The following is a 25,425-nucleotide window of genomic DNA, read 5'->3' as shown; positions in this document are numbered from 1 at the left end:
CTTTAAAAGGTTTTTTTATCGTAAAAAAATAAACGATTAATTCGCGATAATGATATTAACTTTTAATCATTAATTCAGCTTATTCTTAAAGTCTTGACAATTTGTTGTTTAATTTTTAATTTTTAAGTAAGTAAATAGCATAGCATCCTATGCATAGTTATCTTAAAAACTTTATTCAAAAAAAGAAAAATAAAAAGCATTATCTAAAAATCTTAAAGTTATTTTTACATTCTTTTCTATAAAGTAAAAATTCTTATAAGAATATAAATAATAAATAAGTTTAACTCTATACGTACTATTAAAAAAATGTTTGTATATATAAAAATAAAGTTTGTTTGAGATGTTCTGAATACTTTACTTATCAATTTGAAAGTTAATATTAGATTTATCTTCTCGTTTGTTCTGAAGCGTAGAGATTGGTATTATTAATTAAAGTTAATAAAGATAAGATATAAACTAATAAAGATAAGGTATAAGACAATAAAAGTAAGATATTACGATAGTTCTACTATCTAGAATAAGACAGTAAATTGCAATTAATTATAAATTGATATCTCACATACAGATACAAAAATACAAGAAGATAAAGTACAAATAAAAAAGGAGATCTTTGAAAGAGACAAGTTGCGAGTTTCCTGTTATTCCGCTGTAATTAGTGTGTGAAGTTAACGTCAATTCATTATCGTCATAAAAGAGAAAAACGGAAGAGAAACGAACGAGAAATTGATTTGACAACTTGAACAGCTGGGTCACCGCGCTCGAAACTTCGACGACTATGTTATCGGTCATTATCGCGACTCCGGATACAATAAATATAACGTGCAATCGATATTGATTGTCTCTATATGTGCGTACATGAACATGGACTTGGAATATAGACGAAACATGAACATGGACTGGACTGTCTGAATAACGTTAATTGGAGAGTGTCATGATGAATTAAAACTCTCTCTACCTTTTTAAAAATAATTTACCGACTTTAATTTAGGAGTGCTTTTTTATGAGTATTATTTCCCTCTTTTTCACTCTAAATCGTCTGACAAAAATTTATAATTTTGAATTGGATCGGATGGTACAGAAAATAATAAAGATTAATGCTGCCATATTCAACATTCTAGACTTTCTTTGCATGCATTATGAAAAAATATGTACTTCAGAGATATATTCGCACGATATTTGTCTAGTGTACGATGAGAAACGGTCGCAAAGAGAATTTAAGGTGATTACAAAGTTTCCGCGTGTGCTGTAATTATGGGAAGTACAGCGAAGGACTTCGCAGCATAAAAACGTATTTTCCACGGGGTGACTTTAATTATCGTGCATTTTCTCACGTACTTTGAAGTCGTATAAAACACGGTCATCATGCGCATGGTAAATGATCCGCAATAAATTAAGGTATGCATTGCGACTCAAAGGAAAAACGATGAGATCGTTCATTGCTCAAGATTAAACAAACGAAGGTTTATACGTTAAAATACTTGAGATATGTTTTTAAAATTCATTAGATATATTGCAATTGCTCTCTTTTTGTCTCTCTTTCAAAATAAATATTTGTTTGTTCAGATCTAGATATTGACTATCTAATTCAGTAGCTTCAGGATTGATCTATTAACCCTTAACACAATTCCTTTCCTTCTAAATTGAAATCAAATAAGCCCGTTTCAATAAAATTCAATATTAAATTTATATTAAAGTTGTAATATATGTACATTAAACATAATAAAAAGTTTTTACGAGGAACTTATTCTTTCTTTTTTTTTAAATTAATCATTAATCAATTCTCTAACAATTCAATAAGAAATTATGTCACAATAGCGACAACTGATTTGTTCTTGTAAGTTCATGTAATGAAATTACAAATAATAGGAAATCCAAAGAGGTTAAATGCCAAGATCGTCTATAGCTGTGTTATTATCCAAGTAGTCGATAAACGGACACTCCCACATATAAATCACAGATCTATAACTCGTTCTGGTGAAGCCATGGAAGTTGGTCGATATCACGCACGAACTGCTTGAACGCAACCCGGCGGTCCGATTGAAAATTCACAATATCGCTGGTATATTCATAAAGTTGCAGATTTTACGACTTCGACAAGATTTTCTCCTCGATTTTCTCGCTACTTTCAAACACAATGACAAAAGCCGGAACTCACGTACAAATGCGCTCAGGTACCTTCCATTACTACTTTAAGAGCTCTCTAGGAAGAGTTATGAGGACGATCCTTTCCCACCACGGGATCGATAAACGATTTGAATTATTCAATCAGATGTTCTCGATGGATGCCACGAAGCCTTTGCACACAGACACAATGCTAAATTTGCACTACCTCGTCGTCCATATTTCTTTAAAAATAGTTCACAATATCGTTCGTTTTTTTTTAGCTTTTTGATTCCAAATACGGAAAAGATACCCACGTCAAAATTGTTTTATAAATATCAAATCATAAATATGTATGCATATTCATTTTTGAGAGCGAAAATATTTTTAACAATTATTTTAAACAATTTATAATTCGTGTTAAAATTCAAAATAATATTTATTATTTATGTATCATGTATATTTATGATCTGAAGCGTGCCATAACAAAATATTGTAAATACTAAAATTGTGTAAAATTTATTGTATAAATGAATTATAAGTGTTGCGTTTCTATCATATATTAATATTTTTGTTCTTAGTTATTGCAAATAATAGATTTAATATGATTTAGCAAGACTTACATTTTCACTTATGTTTTATTTGAACTTAGGACGTTTTAAAATTTTAATCATTATAACACAATTTTTTTAAAAATAGAATTTAATTAAAAAATTCTATTCTTGTGAATTTAATTAAAAAATTGTTGCAGAAAATTATTTATATCTTCAGTTATTATGGTAATTTTTGTGGAATTCTTGAAACGATAATTTTTAAATAACTAAATTAAAATTTCCTTTTTTTCTGAAAAATTAAAAAGATGGCACCTGCAACTTTGATACGCCTTACATACACACACACACACACACACACACACACACGCGCGCGCGCGCGCGCGCGTGTATATCATATATTCGAATATATAACTTATATCTTTCTGATTCTTCAAATATTTTCCGTATTATAATCGCACATAAAATTATAGACAGACTTTTACAATAAATTATATCGTAAACTACTTAAAGTGGATTTCTATCTTGTTCAATATATCTTGGAAACAGAATAAGAGAAGATAAGGCATTTCAATGGCATTTCTGTTATCCCACTGCAATTATGCGTAATCAACATGCCATATCCAATTTCGATCCGTTAGCTTCCGAATGCCAGCTGTTCTTGAAGAGGAATCATTGACTCAATTCAAGTTTCTTAGTGGCGAATGATTTATCGTCGCGATATTTTTCACTCAGGTTACGAAGATGCATTTCTACGAGATATAAATGCATAATCATCTCATGCGAGACACATCCGTCGCACACGTGCGTATGCGTACCGTACGATTTGCGACTTAGCGATTCGCAAAACACCTGCATGAATATCGCAGGAAATCACGTCTTCCGCGGTCGAGATAAACATGCTAATAATAAATGCCACGTGCTCGTTGTTCGACAAATCGCGATGACGAAACACAATGGTGAAACACGCCGTTAATACCAACGATATTAACATCGTTATCTCTCTATTGCCTCAAAGTTTATTATCAGCTAACGCATACACCGCCTGCTTATTTACGTGACCTCGTTAGACTGTTTCACAACGCTACTTGTACTGTGCGAACAGATACATTTGGCAAATTACGTTTTGCTTTAATTGAATTCTGTTGCAACCTCCATTTTGTTTAAATAAATATGTAGATTATGTGAATAAATAGAAATTTATTCTGTACTTCTGGTAAAGCGATACCGTTCGTTGAAGAAATGTAATAAAAATATAAAACGGTATAAAATAAAGTTAAAATAAATAAATGTTTCGCCGGAAAGTTGCACCTTAATCAAATTGAAATGTACGAGCCGAGAGAAGATAAGAGTGCACTTCATTCTGTTAGGATTGATTTGATTGAAATTAACGTTTTTCGAAAACTTTCTTTGAAATAATTAATTTAATTATTGAAGTTAAGCAATCAATTTCACCATGTTAACTTGCCGGAATTAGTTGGCACAGATTCAAGCATTCGCATTCACGATGCGAATCTCAATAAAATAAAAATGCGTCTTCTAAATGCGCCGTCGCTACGAACGCTGATCTGCATCACTAGCGCGTGATTGACACAACGTTTGTGAATCATTACGTAGTCTTGACACGTATGTTTCGGTATTTCTCGCATGGTACACGTTAGATACGTTTTACGCGATTGTACTATCGATAACTTGACGATGAGAGATCGATTGGCCAAATATTTTGACGATAATCAGAATCGAACGGCAATATGTGCAATGATAAACAAGCGGAGGTCAACATTGCAGTGCAAATTGATTTGTTAATGAGATCATTATATATAGCAATGCGTGCAAAAAGTTGTTTCACGATGACAAATAAAACTGGGAATGCGAAAATTTCAAACTTTTTTCCGAGTTTGACTATCCTAAGACGACTAAATCTTAAATCTCTACATAAAGTACACTTTCACTCTCGAGTAGAAGTTTGTATGTATTCTGATATTGAAATTTAAATTTTATTGTCGCAAAAAGACAAATGAAATAAATTTCATTATATTAATTTGTTACAGAGAGCAGATTGCAACAATACAATTACATTATATAAATATTTTCCTACATTTTTTTTATCTATAAATGTTTCAAAATTTATTCTTTAGATTCTTAAGATTGTTAATAATGTATAATAATAGATATAATTAATAATTACATTGTCCAACAAATTTAAAGTTTTCTTTTAAACCAAAACGGGACTAAGTGATTCTTATAGATTTTTGATCGCTGAAAATGAATTCGTAAATAAAATTGCTCCATCTCATATCAGGTTTTGAGAAAATTGATACTAAAACTGCCAAAAATATTTTTGGGTTCTTTTGAATTGAAATATCTCAAAAATGTCATGTGATAGAATTGTGATAATTACATTTATGAATTCATTTTCAGCGACAAATTTATAAGAGTCATCTGCTTTATTGGCGGTTTTATGCAAGAAATAATAGTTAAGAGATTTTATGGAAAAAAATGTATATAAATAAGTACTACATTGCATTATTTTTCCGTCATTCCATTTATTGTAAAAAAATACAAATCAACAAATGATTATTCAAATTGCATAAGCGATTCCCAAATGTTATATTTATATCTACGGATTTAAATTCACTCTGTTTCATTACAACTATAGCTTCTTGCATAAAGCAGTCAATAAAGAAGGCGACTCTTATAGATTTTTATCGTTAAAAATAAATTCATAAATAAAATTACTCCATCATATCACATTTTATAAATATCTTAATTCAAAGGTACCAAAAAATACCATTTTTTGCACTTTTAGATTCAATTTTGTCGGAAACCTGACTGTGATAAAGCAATTTCATTTACGGATTCGTTTTCAACAACAAAAAATCTATATGAATTTTTTAGATTTGATTCCGTTCGTGGTCTAAAATTCACATTCGGATAATATTATAATCGTTTTTTAATTTTTGAGATACGAAAGTTAATAAAACATCGAAAAGTGAGATCGAGTTTTTTATTTCAAAAAGTATCATTATTTAATCTCGTTATATAAATACGACATGAGAAAGAAAAGTAAGCTAATTGAGCAATGTATCAACATTATGTTACATTTCTCACAATTAAAAATTCCATTACGATTAATCAAAAGGAAGAACACGATCAACGCGCGGAAAGAAATGCGAAATAATTACCGAACAAGAAAAAAGTCTCTTTGTAGTTGAAGTGCTTGGCTCTGTCCGGTTATCGCGTCACAAGAGAACGGACGAATACACAACATTGTGCACTTGCAAGCACAGCTACACGTGCACACTAGGCGAGACACTCTTTAAATACCTCATAATGAACGGCCGCGCTCTCGCGCGAGAACATCTTACGTACGCGCCTCTGCATGATCGGACGCTGCATGTATCATACATACGGAGACAACGGAACTCCTTCTCGCCTCCCACGATAGGATGCGCGAGCTTTAATCTGGGTGAGCTTGCCGTAGTTGCGAACACTGACCTACGTCACTGAGAGCACTCGGAACACTAGCGGGCACATCGCCGGCTGCGCTGTGTAAGTGCGTCTCCATGTAGGTGGTCCTCATCCTCTCTCTCTCTCGCTTTCTCTCTCTCTTTCCCTTTTATGGACGTATCATAGTGTATATACCTATCCGATCCTGTGTATTCGTGTTCCGTATTACAATACATGTGAAGAGAACTACATACGTATGTTCGTGTCAGTACGGCCGACTGCACGGCGACTGGCGGGGCGAACCATACCGCCACCTCGCGAAAACTGCATCCACCCCCGAGAGGCCGCATCCGCAACCCCGAGACAATCCCGCTGGAATCCTTTCGGGGATTCCGCCGACCTCTCGTCGAGCACTTTGACGCTGACGAGTGCATTGTTATCATGGCGAGAGCCCCCGAGACTGGCGTTTCATCATGCTGATAATGATTACTTTGAGTTGGCGTATCGTCGTGGATATTACTTTTAAGGGTTGTCGTAAAGTAAAGCTCTCTGGTGATGGTTTATCTTAAAGCATTATTATATTGAAATTTTGCCTTTTGCCCACCCAAAGAGTTTTTCGCGGAATGCGCGAATTACGTTATTAATTAGGGCCATTCTTAGCGAGCTGAATTCGTACATCAGAAATGCGTTTTAAAATTTACCGAAATGATAACAATCATCAATCATAACGTGACAAGAGATAAAAATTTTGTACAATAAGTTTGTCTTAATCCTTTACCTTAGATCTCTTTTGAGACTTTTCTCAAAGTCTGAATTATGGATATTTTCATCACGTGGCAAATAATTATCGAGTGAAATTCAATTTCCGCGGTCAACTTTGACAGTTTACAATGAAATTTCGCGTGGCATATATCGTTCGTAAGACAACAGGTCGGAATTCCATTGTTTTTAGCAAACAATAATTGAATTACAAGCATTTCCGATAAATGTCTGGGAATGTTTATGCTGAAAAATACGAAGTCATGGGCAATTCAGTGGAATGACATTTGCAATAGTTTCGAATTGATATTGTCTACTGTATCGTTTTTAAGAGTGCTCTTGATATGAAATGTGAGAAAGAGAGAGAGAGAGAGGGAAGGGGGGGGAGGGGAGGAGGGAGGGAGGGGAGGGGGAGGAGAGATAAATAAATATGAGAAGAGAAATGAGGGAAAAAGCGGGAAATCATTGCGGAAGCTTTTAATTAAAAGCATCCACGGCGCGAGCCGGGTGCGAACAATGCAGCCATTGTATTGTATACCATTTGACAGTTGGTTGCCAGAATACGCCGCTTTGTATGATATTCTCTGTATATAAAGAGAAATCATTCTCAATGGAAATATTGATCGCTGGCGGATCGTTATTACTAAATGGAAATTTTTCTATGCTGATGCAGCACTCAACGAGATGTAACGTCCATTGTATATGTTTACTCTTTCATTTAGTTTTGCGAAGCGTGAAAGTATCGCTCACAATCTCATCGAACATTTATAGCAGATGAAAAAGAAAAAGGTGTATTCACGAGGAATGAATGAAAGTACAATTGTCGATTGTACTTTCAACTCTTCTGGCATAAAACAACGTGACTCGTTACATTTTACTTGTACTCAAAACATCTACGCTTTCGATTAAATTTCAACAAGAAGAATAAAAATATTATACATGGTGTTTAATATATTACTTCTCTCTCTCGGATACAAATAAGTTAATTATTTTCATGTAGTTTAATATAGGTTTTTTTTATAAATTTCATTTATTATATATATTTTATTACTTTATTTAAGTGTGCATAGAAACTCTCACAGAGATGGTAATATTTTATTTTTTACTTCTTGTTAGATATCAAAGAAATAATGACAATCCAATCTCTTAAATTAAGTTTTATTATTTTTAACTTCTATATGAATCAAAATCGTTCAATTTCTGTGATTAAATTACTTAATTTCAAAATAAACAATCATATTAATGTATGCATTTAAATAATAAACTAAGTTTAAACCAAATTTAATATATTTCTTGAATTAAATTATTTAATTTTTATTTTAATTAAATTAACAATTGTGTAGAAGCAATGGTGATCTATAGAAATGATTAAAAATAATTCAAATAATTAAGTATAATCTCACATTATGAATTTAATAGCATATAATATTTTATTCAATAGTTCAATTTATGTAACTTTTATTTTATACACGTCATAAAAAGCAATCTTACTTTTAGAAATGTTTCAACGTTTCAGATATTCAAATACTTTTGCAAAAAGATTTTCTAGGTAATCAAAGCTTTCAAGAATTTTAGATGTTCAAAACCTTCAAGAATTTCCACTTTCAAATAATATAATATTGAAAATAGAATTCTTGTTGCAAAGTGTAAATTCCTGTTTTCATGTCACACTATCGAGTAGTAATTGCCGTCTCCGTTTTATACTACAAAATACTGTGTTCATGATCGAACTGAGTACTGAGTTATTCAAATACTTTCAAAAGAAAAATTCAAGTCATTAGCGCACAAAAGAATTATTTTAAAATGTTGTAAGATAATTATGATTAATAATATGATTTCTATGTGACGAAGTACGCTAAAGGTGCGAAAACATCGTGGATGGATAATCAAGGAAAAGTCGAGAGGTCGGAAAAAAGTGCAGAGTAATGGTCGGACATAAGTCACGCTAGAACCACTTATGAGTTACGAAGGCCCGCAGTTCTTGCTTTCGTGTCGCGATATCAAGCAACAGAATTTTCGTCAAAGTACGTGGCACGCGTGTTCGCAACTAAACACAAAGTCACGAGTCTCACGAAGTCTCTCGATTCATTTGTATCACGAGAATGTCCCGCTAAATATATTCAAAATGGAAAATCGTTCTTTTTGCCCGTGCTCCACAGTTACGGTCTTGCAGTAACCTAATTTTTTCCAGCAAATATGCATACACATTGATTCCGTTGGAACATATTTTACATTCTGTATTTCATTTCTGTCGACATTTAAAATCACGTAAACGCGATAGCGCAAATTGTCTTTGCGTTTAAAAAGACTTTATAAAAGACTCTCATTTGTAGATAAAAATGTAATTGATTCAGACGTATTTTCTCGCATCAAATAGCAAATTTTGGTTAGCTTAATCTGTGCAGTTACGTGGAAGGATTAGTTGCAATTAAATTGAAAGTTAAAATGTAAACCGACACGTTAAGTCAATCGTAACACATGTCGCGATCAAATGCACGCAGCGAATCGTGATTTAATTTTGTCGCATGATTCCGTTTAAATCACAATTCGCTGAGCAATCGCAAGCTGATTTACAATTTGCATCAGCCTGCAATTTAACTTTGCTCAGAGTTTTCGCGAATCTCTTCGATTTGTTGTATGCGGCGAGCGCGCGAAGAAATTATAATTGTATCCATACTAATTAAATAATTTCAAGCATTCGTAATCCACGATAAATAATGTAAAATTTATCCTAAAATGTCATTTAACATTTAATCGGGAGTACAATGTAATCGATAAGATTAAATGTCAAGGAGATATTGCCAACAAAATTATAAACTTTGTACATACGCGCGAGAATTACATGCGATAAAAAAAAATAATTGCGTGTGATTATTAAATAATTATTTAAATCCATGATATTTTGTCGTGCCATGTTGTATGTTACGTCCAAATGCTCAAAGTAAATGTCAAATGGAGCCCGGCATGCAAAGAGTTCGTTACACTCTAATTCCAGCGATTTTCTCGCTGAATGACACGCATCGCGTGCACATTAATTAGTATCGTGATTATACAACGCACATAGTCGCCTATAAAAATCGAGCATGCTGGAAAATGTTCTTCTTTACATAAAATAGTTAAAAAAGATAAAAATTTCCACAGTAATTTTACAAGAGAAAGAATTCTCATTTCTGTTCTATTACACTTTGACATATACTCAGCGTATAATTTATCCAATGCAAATTATTTGTTTATTATTATTTTATACAATTATATCAATTAATACAAATATTAATTGATTGAAGGATTTTAATAATAATAAATATACAATGATGATGGAATTAAATTGAATATCGAGATAATATCGGGGTAAATTAATATAGTCATCAGCTGTGATGAATTTGTCATCAGATATCGTTAACCAACAAATTATGTTAACGCAAGCAGTTTGATTCTTCCGTAATATGAATTGACGCGAGTAATCAATTGAATTAATATTTTGATAGTCTGAATGAAATTTTATTCTTTAATTTTCATTTGCAATTTTTGCAATGCTTTTTCCGATTAGAATAAACGCTTATAATATTTCAAATAACGCCTGCAATTTTTTTTTAATGCGTTAAATCATTGCAATATATTTGGCTTTTTGTCTGAAATGGTCTTTTTTTTGTAGTTTTGTTCACGGTGTTAAAAGATGTTAAAAATTTTTCGTTACTTCACCGATTTAAAAATCAGGTCTCGACGGTACGAGGAAAGTGACTTTTATCGTCGAATCGTTTCACTGACCGAGAAGCCAGGAAAATGGGCAACAGCGGAGGCAGAATCTAGGTCGTTTTAGGTCACATAGAGGACGACTATTGGACGGTATCATACATGGAAAAGAAAGAAGTGAGCGAAGCGTATTCTACTGTCTCACCCTCATCTACCTTAATCTGCCTCATCTTCCTCATGTTCAATCCGTTTCTTTGAAACTAACTTTTTGCGAGATTAATGAAATCCACATAATGTTTGAGATCAAATCTGAACATTCAAAATAGATGTATTACTTTCGCTAACAATATTTCTACACGAAATAAATCAAAGAATTGAATATCTTTCGCTAATATAATTATTTTTTTTACATAAGTATGAGATTCTTAAGTTTTTAGATTTTTAAATAAAAGATTATTTTTCTAAATATTATTCTCTGAAACATTTTTCACCTTATATATTAATAAATTTAATACGTGCACAGGTTTAATGAAATTTTCTTGCATCTAATACAGTCTCCTTTTTCTGTTTTTTTTTTTCCAAGATCGTTCTAGAATACTCTTTCACCTGGCCTCAATTTGGCGGCGTCGCAATTGGAAAGATTTGTGTCAATAAATCACGACGAATTCGGAAAGAAGGAAAAGGTGAGCTCGCGTGGAAGAGACAATGGCAAGAAAAAAGAAAGAAAAGACGTCACGGAAAATTCATGCATCATCGTTGTCAGACTAATAAAATAATATTATCGCACTGTTCGCATAGCGAACCCGTCGTGTTAAGTCGGATGGGGATGATAATTTATCGCACAACATAAATTATGTATAATGTTGAAACAACCCTCTTGGCGCGACGAGTTTGTAGTTACCTTCATATAACCGGTGTTTCTTGTCTTAAGTAGCTAAAACTTGGTCTTTAGCGAGCACTTGCAAGCCTCGTGGATAGAATCGTCTCGTAGGAAATTATCGAAGTACTTCCGAACTACCGGCACAGTACGAGAGACTTTCATCGATCGATTAAATACTTTTAGAAAACATCAATGCGCTTAATAGTTCCTTTGTTAATGAGCTGTCACTTCCAAAGAACATATACATATTCTGCATAAAGACTTTAACTTCTATTTGCGCGAGTAATACAAAAAGATTAATTGCGTCCGACAGATATTTTTACGTGAAAATATTAGTGTTTATAATACTAGAAAATCAAAAAATATATAAATTACGATAAGAAAAGCACCTCAATTACAAGATAAATATTTTCAATACAAGAAATCAATTCAACGCTAAATAAAAAACCTTAACTGATGTCATTTATATCGTAACACAAATCTCTCTTTTTCTTACGCACAAATTGCATCATATACTGACGATGTGCTATAAAGAAGATTGTACAATGCAATCCACGGAATGCGCGCCTCATTCTCTCTTAACGACCGCCGTTTAGAAGAGCGATAAGAGTCCCCTCCCACGCGATTTCAATTCGTCCGTAACTCGCGATCATCTATTAATCTCGCAAATATGACCCACCTCCTCTGACGCAGGTGCATTGAATTTTCGCGCGATGCTATCTCGCATTGTGCTGTGCGTCTGCATAATTTATATTTAACAATCCTCTCTTCTCAAACGAATGTAATGGATTCAGATTCAATATACATCAATGATCTTGTCGATGAATTTCGTGGAATGCTTACGAAGAATTTTGAAATTTCAGTGAAATTTCACCTTCGAAGTTTCTGAAGGTTAATTTCCAAAAATCAGTTTTTCAAAGTAAAAATAAAATGTTATATTTTCGGCATATTTTGGGCATTTTCAATATCGATAAGTATTTTAAAGCGAAACATAATAGTTTGAAATATACAATAAAGTATCATTAATAAATATATAGCGTCTAACAACAATATTAAATAAATGTGAACATTATCAAAGCGTGATTTATATAGGTGATTTTTAAATAATATCATATACGCTCACTAAATTTCTGTAATTAAAACTATATAATTACATTTGGTCGAAATGGCGACGACGTGATAACGCACGACGAATTAATTAACCTAATTCCTGTATTATTTATACGCGAGCGAGGCTGCTGTTAACGCATTCACAGGAAAATTCGATGGGTCCAGTCGATTGGTCATTCCAATGTTGGTTGGCACCGCTTATGAACAATTAAATAGCGGAAGACGTTATGGCGATCCGGATGTGTTCCTGTACCTAACTCCGCGCCGATTATCGAGCGATCTGGATACACGACCGCGAAATATCCCACCCTATATCGGCCTCATTATCGACCATAGTTGACGACAGAAAAACATTGCACTCCACGAAGTGCGATCAATAATGCCTTTCGGTTTTTCACACCCAAGTTTCCAAGGACGTTGAGTCCAACGTGAGGAAACACCTTCTCCTCAAGAAACTCTTCATCGTATGTAGGACTCTCGTCGTCACTCTTGCGGTTATGCGGTCTCAATGGGACCAGATAACATACTGATGCACCGCACATTCACCGGAATTACCGTGACCGAACCGCCCATCTACGAGCCCTGTCGCATGTTCGACTCTCGAGGCCGACGAGCTGCAAAGTCGCGGCCGAACTGTTTTGTCCACGTGTTGCGGACAATCAACGGGGGCAGGGTAATGCAGACCTCGATCTTACCACGTGACAGACCGTAGCGAGACCGCGCGGCCTTCCGGGGAATCCCGGGATGACCTCGCGTAGTCTCTGCCATCTATCAGAGGGTGCAGCAGACTTTTCTGGGGATGATTTAGTGAATAGTGATCCTTAACTGTTTAATCAAGATTTGAATGATAAAATTATTATGATAAAATCAGGATTCTCATCGGGAATTTAAAAGTCGATCTATTTATTTCTATTCTCACAGAAGCTAATTATAATTTAATTAAAAATCATTGGAATTCACGATAGTTTTGGATAATAGTTTTTTATTCTGATTACATCGATATGCAAAAGTGTAAAAATTTCATGAATAAAATGTACCTGTAGAGTGTACTTTCTAAGATTTCATCATCTATTGACGTTTGCCAGTATGGTTATAGCATTCGGTAACGTGGAAAGTTTGTTTTCCAACTGTTACCAACCGCAGGAGAACCGCGTTCATCGATCCCGCGGGGTGAGTATCTTCAGGGATGAAAACGTAGGTGGCGAACATTTCGAGCTTCGCGCACGCATGCGCCATCAACTCTTATGAACAACTTTTCTAATTCATTATTTCATCCCATTTGTAACAGATTTTAAATTTTTAAATGAAAAAGACAACATTTAAACGTGCGAAAACCAAACTCTCGCTTCTTCTTGTGATACTTTTAATGCATTTTATATAAAACAGATGTTTAATGTATGCTACATATGCATGTTAAGTAGAAAATTTTTGCTCCGTAATTTGCATATCTTTTTATGTATACTTGACTTTTTTTATCTAATTATTAGTTAGCATCTTTTTTATCTTGACACACTTACCTTGTTGAGCGTCTCATGACTAATGTGCGGAATACCATCTGGATGAAGGATACGGTCGACTGAATTCAGTCTGGGAACTCCATCTAACTGGGCCGCTTCTTTCAGTTGGGGTGGCGACGGTGGTGGTGGTAATTGTTCCTCCACTCCTGTACCATCAAACCTCGTTTTCTGCAACAAGAAGAAAACAATTTTATTGAGTTATTATCTCACGCGCCAAAAGGTCATAAAAACAACTCTGACTTTTAGTACATCAAATCTTAACGATCGGATAATTTAATAATCGCAATGTGTTCTAATATTTTCCTGTTTATCGTTATAATTAGAAGATGTGTAATTTTCTTAACTCTGATCAGTCGTGAAATCTTTCCTGCTACCGATGTATAATTTTTCTTGTCGTTATGATCTAATCAGCAGTGCTGGGATTTATTTGCACATTTCAGCCGATTTTCAGTTTGGTTCCTTTTTTACTTCACCAACTCGCGTGCAGCTTAAATTCCGATTGGTGAAGTAAGGGTGGTGAAGTAAACAGAAAATTGAAAATCAACTGAAATGTGCAAGTAAATCTCAGTAATGATCTAATGCTGTTTAATGTTTGTATCATATTAGTGATTGAAGATTGCATTCACGACGTTTGCGTCTTTTAATCAATTAGAAGCTGCTGATCGACAGTTCCTTTCTGATTGGTCAAGAGAAGCAAACGTGATGCAAATGCAATCTCCAATCGCGTGATAAGGACATTACGCTTACTTGCGTTCGAACTTACATGAGTCCAATAACATTCACAAATACTTCTGTCGTTTTTGGAACGCGAAATTGTATCACGATCATTGGGCGAACTCAGCGTTGAATTGGTGTGTCGCTTCACCCTTCGACGTTTTCGTATTTTGGTCGGCACGGTAAATATGTAATCACTGAATCGACGCCTTGAGTGACGTACGATCGACACCCAGTCTATCATCGTGCGAAAACAGTCCGGTCGCGCGTGATATTCCGAATATACATATATTTTTCGGTATACGCTGTCCGTCAAAATCCACTCGATTTACCGCTGTGCAAACAAGTGAAATAGAGACGCTATATAATGTCAAAAGAAAAAGAAACAAATTGACATGCGTAAATAACTATTAAACACTTGTCATTTACACTCCATCAATTTTACGAAAAGTTTATTCTAAAAAATGTATTCAGGTTTGCATTTAACGTAATATTTTATTTCAATATGTTCAAATATGTTTCAATATGTTCAAATGTAATTAATTGAATATATTTTTCCCATGTCGTTTGCTTTGAGATATATTTTCTGATAATTATGTTATAAATTTCAGAAAGCTTTTACAACTTTATACAGCTTCAATAAATTTCTTTCGAGATATAAATACATAGTTATAAATTTATTGCAAATCTCAGAAAATTAGTTTTTTTATAGCTTCAATTTATAATTATTTTCTTCAATTGTCGGTATTTTACAAACTGTTCAGCTCTTTCTCTCTTGGTAAAAAATTCTTGATTTAATCTACTTCCACTTTATGTTACTTCAAAAATCCTTATAAATGCAAGAACTTTGCAATTAGCGTTCGAACTTTTATACGTATTTCAGCCTTCGAGATAAATTTTTGCCATTCGTTTAACCTGCTGCTTGCCATTTTCATTGGTTTGCGCTGCACGAACGAGTACTTTCAATTGAATATCGCGGGTGTGCCCATCTTTGTTAGAAATCGATATCAATGATGAAGAGAATGTCGAGGATATATGTCACGAATCAAATCCTCCTTTTCTCTCGTTTCTTGTGTTCTGAAAGCGTGTCATAAGTATCAGACTATCTCTATATTCCTCTCTTGTTCCACCACGCGTTTTATTCCCCCGACATAGTTCCGTCGACCATTATTGTCGAGTGCATTCTCTGAACGCGAATAAAGGTGCTGACAAGGATGTTGCAATTGAACGCGTTGTTGCATTTGTGTCGAGAATCGACGCAATTGTGATAAATAATATTCAAAATGCTAATCGGCATTATTTACAATTGAGTTAATCAATGACATACTTTTAATAGATAATCGAACAATTCTGAATAATTATTCATCGTATGAACAATTCCACAAATATAGATAATTTTCTATAAGATTCTATAAAATGAAATTTATTCATTTTTATGTAATGAAAAAGATAATAACGATTCGACATTTAAAAAAGGAAAATATTTTATCTGTTAAAAGCCTGTTATTAATTAATTATTAATTATTATTATTAATTATTATTTTACAATTTTAATTTTTGGTTATCATAGCAAAAAACCTCCAACTTGATATAACTTCATCATACATGTGTATTTTGCGTTCCACCAAAATTTTTATCTACATTTTCACATTGATGGAAACTCGTGTAAGAATAGATAATGCTTGGGCGCACCACATGTTTGTTCAGCTCGCAAGCGTAATTTGCAGTATGAGCAAAGGAAAATTTCAGAGTGATTGAAGCGCTTACGGGCTTCCAAGAATACCAAACACCGCCGCATATTGTTTATGGAGAAACCGCGCGTGCGAGAGCGAAATAGTTCAGACTCGGTACTTCAGCAAGCAATCTCCATCAACATTCTATTCCGTGAAAACGTATCCTCTCTCGTAAATCCCTTCATTTCATATACCATCGTGTCTCAATTCATCATGTATAACGCTGCTACTTTTCAACATAGTCGTTCTTTTGATAAAACATTCTTTATATGTATTTTTTGTATGCAATGCACGATGGTACGTTTTTATAGCACTCGAAAAAGTGGGCGAAGTTTCTACAATGATAAATATCGTCGAATTCGTTCAACCAAAAGTCATAGACTTTTATTTTTGTTTTCCTTTTACGACAGTTTCCTAGGAAAATTTCTCTTCGTTTACTTCATCTCACATTTCTCATCGAATCGCAAGATAATTCTTCTAAGAAAAATATGATCGCTTGTTAAAGCAAGATTAGTTATTTGTAATAATAATATTTGATCAATAATACATTCTTTTTCTATTTATTTTAAATACTAAAGTTATGATGAAATTGATCATTTCTTCCTAGCGAAAAATTATCTATATAATCCGTAAAATTAATATAAATATAAACAAAAATATTTTCAAAACAATATGGTTTTAATGTCGTAAAGCTTAGAAATTTAATTTGATAAGTATAAAAATAGTTTAATTTTATAAATTTTAAAGAAAGAATATCACTCTTATTCGAATTAACATATACATTTCTGATTTAAGTTATTGATTATATATGTTGATTATATATGTTGATATGTTTTTCGCACAATATATTTTCTTTATATATATATATATATATATATGGTATATATATATATATTATTTAATAAAGGTTACCACATGCCTCCGCAATCGAATTAGAAAACCCGCCATGAATAGTTAGGAAGTTCTAAGATTACAACTCCTAACTGGATTAATATTTCTCGCAATAAATTCTCCGCAATATTGTAAGATGCTTATTATCATTATTAAATTGACAATCAATTTAATTTGTAATATTATTATTTTAGTTTTAGTTTGTTATGTTGCGTTTCAAATCTGACAGTAATCGGAGAACAGTTTACATAATTAGATGATGTATTTAAAATTTAAATACATATAAATATTATTTAGCAAGATCTATTCTCAAGCATATTTGGCCTTTTTTTATTTATTTGGTTATTTTTTGTATTTATTTATATAGCGTATTTATATAGCGTGTATTTATTATTTTTATATATTTTCGTTGGAGATACACTTCGTTTGCTTTATATCATACATTATTTTTCATGTGCTTGAAAAAAAGTTTATGTCCGAGCATTTCGCAAACACTTTTTTAGAAAACTATTGTATTAATATCAATATAATTAATTGTAATTAATTGTAATTAATTGTAATTAAGATATTTCATTGAAGTAAAAAAGTACACTTGATTACACAATCGAGTCCCGAATTTTTTGGAGCAGCTGATTTTATACTTCGGCATGTAAGACGGCGTCGATACTGTAACAGTGACTCGATGTTGATATCAATAGTATGCTTTCGAAGAAGGCGTTGCTATCTAATTCTGACGCTGAAGTATCTTCACAATTGGAACGGCAGTCTAAAGGACTCTTCAAAAAGTTTGTTACTTTTTTCGATTAAATCCAAAATTGTAAGAACTTAGATGATTAATTATCGTTACACTCTATTTATAAGTTCAAACGAGTCGCGCCATTTATTTCGTGACTCTCAACTGGCAACTGTCATTAATTTTGCGTTTAAGTGTCGAGTGGTCGCGACGTTATGTGGAATGTAATGTCTCAGATGATAGCAACGCAATAGTGGTCCGAGATCAATGCCCGAAGAAATTGTGTCCGCATGCGAATTTACGTCCAGTCAAATTAAACTCTTGCTTAATTAAACTTCACGTTCACCACGAGAATCTTCGATTCCTCGGAATTGCATTTTTTTAACTCAAGTTTTAAAGTATTTTTCTACGATGAATTTTATCTCAAAATATAATTAGTTTGTATATATTGCATCACTTATTAAATTAACTAATTTATCAGTGAAAAATGTAAAAAAGCTCATCAGAGTCTACACCAGTTATTCGGATGCACAGAAAATTCTTTATTTTCGTGTGAATGTACACAACAAAATGAATAAAATGAATACGTTTCGATCCTTCCATTCGGATCCTTATCAATACAAAATATAAATCGAAATTACTTAAATAACGCAAATTCCAAGTTGATAGTTCCTGACAATTTAGTTCATTCTTCTTTATCCAAATTGTCAAATTAGGTATGTAATGAATAGCCCAATGATTATCAAAAATTTTAACTTATACAATAATATAAGTATAATATAAGTATAATAATTTTACGAAAATAAAAAATTTTTTGTGCATCCGACCAACTAATATATTCTGCCAACTATATATTCTGATAGATTTTTTACATTTTTCACTGATAGATTCTTTCGAGCTTCATTTTATATATTTGTTTAGCTAATTTATATTTGATAAGTATGCAATTACTTTCGATCTAATTCAAGTAGAAACATTCGTCTGACGAAGTATATACTGTGCTCTCTGTTTTTTAACGAGTTAATTAAAAAATAACAAAAACAATGACGAGCGTTCTAGAAGCTGATTAAATAGCAATGAATAATAAAGTTCCATTAATGGATATTTTGCCTCGTGTCATGCAACGACAGACGATATCGACGTTTCGATCATTAATGGATTAAACAAACCTCAGCATCAACACGTCGGAAGTTAATCAGGTTACCCAAATCAAACGGAATGTATCATAACGTAGCCTCGGGCCTAATCCTGTTTCAAGCATTTCGCCGTATTCTGTCCGTAAATATGCGGACTGCAAAACAGCATCAATAATGATGACACGCTGATTTTCAGTTTGGTTTATAAGCTGAGATGTCGCGGCTATTGATGCGTCGTTGATTTAAAAAAATGATTAATTTGGTTCACCAATTAACGCTTAGTCTCAGTAAATTATGAATCGCGAAGCTGAAACAGGTCGGCGAGTAGCGATTTATTCGATTTATCATTTCGCTTCACATATCGAAATTTACTCTGGAGTTATTCGTGAACGTAATAATACGCGAAATACCGCGCGGGTTAATTAACCGTCACGCACAGTCATCTATCGTGTCTTTTCACGAAATGGCCTCGTGGACTCATTTTATTCTACGAATCGGATGTCCATTATGAGCACAATGCCGGGGCACAATGCAACGTCTCGCAGCTCCAGAAAACCTTGGACTTGATAGGAAGAATATGAGGAGATAATCGAGAATCGCGCAATCGTATTCTGGAACGAAGCGAAGAATTGCGCGGTAAGGTCTTGCACCATAATGATGGCGAAAGGACAAGGAGCAGCACGATGGAAAATTGCAGTCTGCAAGTGACGTTAAAGCGAATTAATTTCTATGTTTATATAGTTAACCAAGATAAACTTCTTATCATCTTCGCTGAGAAGAAGCTCAAGCCGACGAATGCTCTTCTCATGTTAAACTTTAAGTGCGTGTTTAGTTCTTTAACGGCAGCGAAAAAGCGTTACTTGAATATATCATGGCTTATGTATTAATATAATTAGTATATTAAATAGAACAAAAGGTTATGTTACAAAATTAAGAAGTAGAGGAGGCTAGTTGTCGTACGAGATTGATTGTCCAAATGTTTATAATTCAAACAGGACATGATAGAAAAATCTCTTTTTTTGACTGTAGATTGCTGATATAATATTAATTTGTTGTGTAAAATGTTTGTACTACAAGCATTATATATATTATTTATAGCGATTTTTAAGAAAATGAAGTTGGTAAATTTTTCTCATTTATTTTGTTTGTCTAATAAATCTTTGATATTATTAATCACGATATCCCTGTATTCGTAGAAAATGACATGTCTTAGAAGATCTTTGCTACAATTAATTAATCATTATGCTGACAAAGTTTGTGAATACAATCTCTTTTATTAAAAATGGCTATGTGGGATAGATTGATCAAAATGAGATGAGGTTAGGACAATTAATATTAATATTTTTAGATAACACATTTTTAGAGAATATACTTACAAATATATTATATTTCATATAGATATATATATGAAATGTAATATATTTTTTCATTTTTCATATAGAAATTATGGTTGAAAGAACAAAAACAATTATATTTTATGATTAAAATAATTATTTTATTTGTATCAATACCATAATTACTATTATTTCTCAAAATATAAAACTGATGTTAAAATAAAAATTGTAATTTTTATATTTGTTGCCCACAACAAATATGCTACTGCCAATCCTAGATGTGTGACAATCAATCCAGAACACGGGATTAATTGTCACATTTTCGCAGCTTCATTTAAAATTAAATAACTTATTTGTTACATGATATAATGAATTCACAAATAATTTTTTTTTAATATTATCTGAAGGATGTAGGTATATTATAATGTATATATTATAATGTATATTTCAAAATCAGGCATCTACTTTTTTCTAAAAATCACTGATCAAAAACTGTGACAGCCGTGTCCGATCTCCCCTAATGCGTTACTTGTAACGTCATTATTTTTATCGTTATTTTTTTTTCAGTAACGATTGTTTTTTTTCCTGTCTATATGGTGATGTCGTTACATTTTTATAGTAATGATTTTATTGTGCTTCTTTTGTTACTTTAATTTCTCATTATTTTTATTAGAACGCATTATTTTTAATTAGCTAGAAACATTTTATTTAAATAAAAATTTAAATACTAAAAAATGTTTAACACTTAATATCTTATTATTAGATTTTATTCAGACAATCACTGCAAATAATGAAAATTTGTATTATATAACATGACCTAAATTTTCATTAATAGTGAAATGCATTTTTAAATAACGACATTTAAAACAATGCTTAATAAAAATTTTTAATAAAATATGCGTTTGTAAATTACAATCTAAATTCCTAAAGATAAGCATATATTAAAAAATAAAAATACTAAAAGGAAAGACTTAATAAAGACTAGTTTAGAATTTTAATGAATATTGCAATTGGTAATATTAATTATATTATTAAATAATATAATTTTAAATCTAATATTTTGTTTTATTTAATATTATAAAAAAATAACAAAAAAAGAAACGATCCATTACTTCCTAAGTAACTGTAATGCATTATCGTACTTTGTAATATTGGTAACAAGTTAAAGTTACTTTGTACAATATAAAAAATAATAGTAACAGTAATGCGTTATTTTTATGAATGATTAATTGAACTATGATTAATTATAATTATATATGTATAAAAATAATTAGCATGAGCATTAATTGTACCGTTGGATTTAATTAGACGATATATAGGCTCTAACAAAATATAGTTATCTTAACTCAAAGTCAAAGTTAATAGATATAATTTAAACTTTGCAGCCTAGTTATTGAATGTAATCATAAGAGTTAATTGAAATTAAATTTTGCTTGAAAAAAAAAGAACGATTTACAAATCTATAATTCTTGTCGATAAAAATATATTGACATAACATAGAAGAATTTCTGACGAAAAGAAGCCGATGAAATAAATTTGTGCTAGTTGTGAAAATTGTTGATGGCACCGGTGAAAACACAAGCCATCGAGTATTCATCGAGATTTACGTGCGCACGAACTGCATATTCATTCTGATTTCCGCAAAATGCCGAAGCATGAAAGATGTGCATTAAATCGACGCTTTTATTTTCATGAAAATATCGCTCGATCGCCGGATGCTACTCGAACGGACAAGTACAGCAGGAACTATGGTACATGTCGGATAGATTTAAGTGATAATAAAAATGCGGTAAGCGTCGATTTTTCAATGATGCATCGCGTATCGTGATGTATGTAAATATACACCAAGTTACGCACGTAATAATAAAATTTTTCAAAATAGCCCTTTCACATTACATTGGCGTTGCAAATATATATCATGTTTCAACACTTTCTACGTTAAATATTGCTGTTTCATTTCAAAGTTCATGACAGGCGAACATAATATTGTTATATCGATATCATTTTATATCCTGCTTGGTATAAAGAGAGATGTATAAGAGATACCCTCAGTATCTCCAACGATCAGAACTGATAACAGATGTTTTAGAATCTAAGAATACTTGGCTGAGATTTACATAAAATCAGTTATAAAATCATGTAAATCTTATATCACACAAGACAAGAAACTCCTCTTTCTTGACTAGCAATATAAAAGCTCGTTTGAATAAACATAAAATTAATTAATTATGCTTCAAATACAGATAATTATTACAGAAATTAGCTGAAGAGATAAGCTGGAAGATTACTTTAATTTTTATCAATTTAAAAATATATTGTTATAATTGTTATTTAGTTTTTTAATTTGAAGATTATGAATGCTTCATAAAGAAAGTGAAAAATTTCTTACAAGAAAAGATCCAAAATTAATTTCGCAGACACATAATATATATTTTAAGACACATTCGGATTCCCCGTTCGTGATCTCCTAACTATACAGTTTTATTCTTGTTGTAACATTCTGAACTACAAGAATGAATTACAAGGATAAAATGAGAGACACAGATAGGAAATCTAAATGTAGCCTTGGAAATCGCGTTATCGACGAGGAAATGGTTTGAGACTATGAATAGAATTCTAGGTTGTGCTGCCGCAAATATTTCAAACGAACAAGTTGGTAAGCCAGGGATCTTCCCAAGCATATTCAGCTATAGAAAACGGGCTTACCATCGCAAGCCTATAAACAATATCGTTACCAAGCTATGCGTCAAGTACGAACAATGATTGAACCATTTCTTACTTTGCATGCATCGATCGACACATCCATATGAATTACAAGAAACGATTGTAGCTTACCTAATAATAATAATAAATCAATTATTGATTAAATTCATTCAAATAGTCTTAGAATTAGTATAATTCAATATTTTAATAATATTTTATTTTCGATATTTTATTGGAGAGAAAGACTAAAATTAAATATATTCGTTAATCGTGTTATAACGATCACTATAAGATGATGATTTTTTCACATAGAACAAGTTTTAATATGTATTATAATGACAATATGAGTTGCGAGAGCAAATGTGTCTTAAAAATCTGCAATTTATTTTCGCAAAATTTGTACGTTTACGAACCTGAGTTTCATCTAGATTGGAGCCTGGAACATCAGGACTGGCCGATCTGCGGCCATAAATGTTCGACAGAGTCTGGGTCAACGGTAAGGCGGAGGCTGGACCATCCTGAAATGATCACATCATTTGAAAAACATACCATCGTCGACAAGGAAAACGCGTATTGTCGAATGGCAATCCCTTTCGAATCTTCAGTCAAATATTAATACAGTTTTCTCAAAGGTATTTTTTTATTTTTTAAATATTACTACTATAGATTCGGAATCGTATGGGAATATTATTCAGCTGCTATAATATCGTAAAAATATCAAAAATATCAATATATTAATAACACTATAATATTAACAACTTTCTTTCAAATACGAGTCAGTAAACCATGCATCATATGAATTTATTGTTGATTTCGTTTTTCAAGTATTCGCGGTAGTTCGAGATCATTCTCGTAGTAAATCATCGTATGTACCTTCTGTTTTCTGGTGTACTTATGGATTTATTTTGTATTTTGTCAACCACTGTAAACCCACTATCGAACTATTCCAGATATCCGTTGTTACAGCAGCTTTGATGCATATCTACGCTTAAACAGTAAACACTTGATATCTAGGATATCAGGTTTCCCAACCCAGATCCGAAGAGCTCGGCGTGGGAATCGATCGCAGCATTTCTGCGAGTGGATGAAAAGCAGATGAATAAAGGAAATAAAATCGCGAGTTGCAAGGTCAATTACGTAGCTGGGTTGCAGCTGAGTTGACTGACCTCGCACGCGCGTACAATGGTAAAGCACTAAACGAACCGAACAGAATTATTCATAGCGAACTTTCGATGTGCGCGAGTACGTTTAGCATCCAGTGCTTTTATCTCTGACGAGGCGCGCCTTCATCAAATGTGCATAGCCGTTCTCGAAATTCGTTCGCTGGGTCCAAACATCTCCCGATGACCTATACTACCTACAATCGCCTCTATTATTTACAGCCGTTGGCGAGATAACGAACGTCGCAATTTACTTTAAAGCGTGGAGTACTTACAATTATTACAACAAAAAAAGAAAATAACGCAATGGAATGCATGCCATTTAGAAATGTGTTCACTCTCGAGAGTGTTTAATTGCTCGCCGCGATAATGCAGCAATAATTGAATAGACTGATTCGCAAGTTACATCGGTATCGTAAAAAAGGAAAAAAAAGATTAGCTGCCACAATTAAGATATGGCAGCTAAATTTGGTAGTATATATAGACATCTATCTCGTGTCTGCGAGGTCTAATTTCCATTAATTGTGTGCTTAAATATTATTATAACAGATAATATTTTGCTATTATGTCAACGTATTGATCATTGTGGCAAACATTTTTTTGTGTAGCAGATAATTTGATGGTATAGTTTAATAAACCATATTTAGCTGTGCTAGAGACAATTTTTTTTTACACGGATATATACTGAGAGAAATAATTTTGTTATAGGAACAAATCAAGGGAAAGTAAATGTGATGTTTGTTAAAAAATCAATCGATTTGTTATGATTGTAAATTAATTCATAATGTAATAAATAATCAATAGTATCGCTAGCAAATAAGAAACTCATATATATATATATATATATATATATATATATATATATATATATANATANACTATGANANACTACTAATAGAATAATAGATACTATATATACTACTTATTCTCCTATATGTACTCTAGTCGTTCGGTTCGGTTCCGT

The 25,425-nt window shown here is 32.4% G+C and overlaps 1 protein-coding gene across 1 annotated transcript in view; it reads right to left on the bottom strand.

The window, feature by feature from the left end:
- LOC105627778 (disks large homolog 4) overlaps positions 1–25,425 on the bottom strand; it is a 349,694-nt gene that overhangs the window by 236,057 nt on the left and 88,212 nt on the right. Inside the window, exons 3-4 of the mRNA XM_012209058.1 lie at positions 23,715–23,819; positions 14,058–14,225 (exon numbers count right to left, since the gene is read on the bottom strand). Of these exons, the coding sequence (XP_012064448.1) occupies positions 14,058–14,225; positions 23,715–23,819 (273 nt within the window). The remainder of the gene's footprint in view (positions 1–14,057; positions 14,226–23,714; positions 23,820–25,425) is intronic.

The sequence above is a fragment of the Atta cephalotes genome (genome assembly GCF_000143395.1).
Source record: "Atta cephalotes unplaced genomic scaffold scaffold00010, whole genome shotgun sequence".
Taxonomy (NCBI): domain Eukaryota; kingdom Metazoa; phylum Arthropoda; class Insecta; order Hymenoptera; family Formicidae; genus Atta; species Atta cephalotes.
The sequence above is the reverse complement of the archived record's forward strand: the minus strand, read 5'-3'. Positions and strand labels throughout refer to the sequence as shown.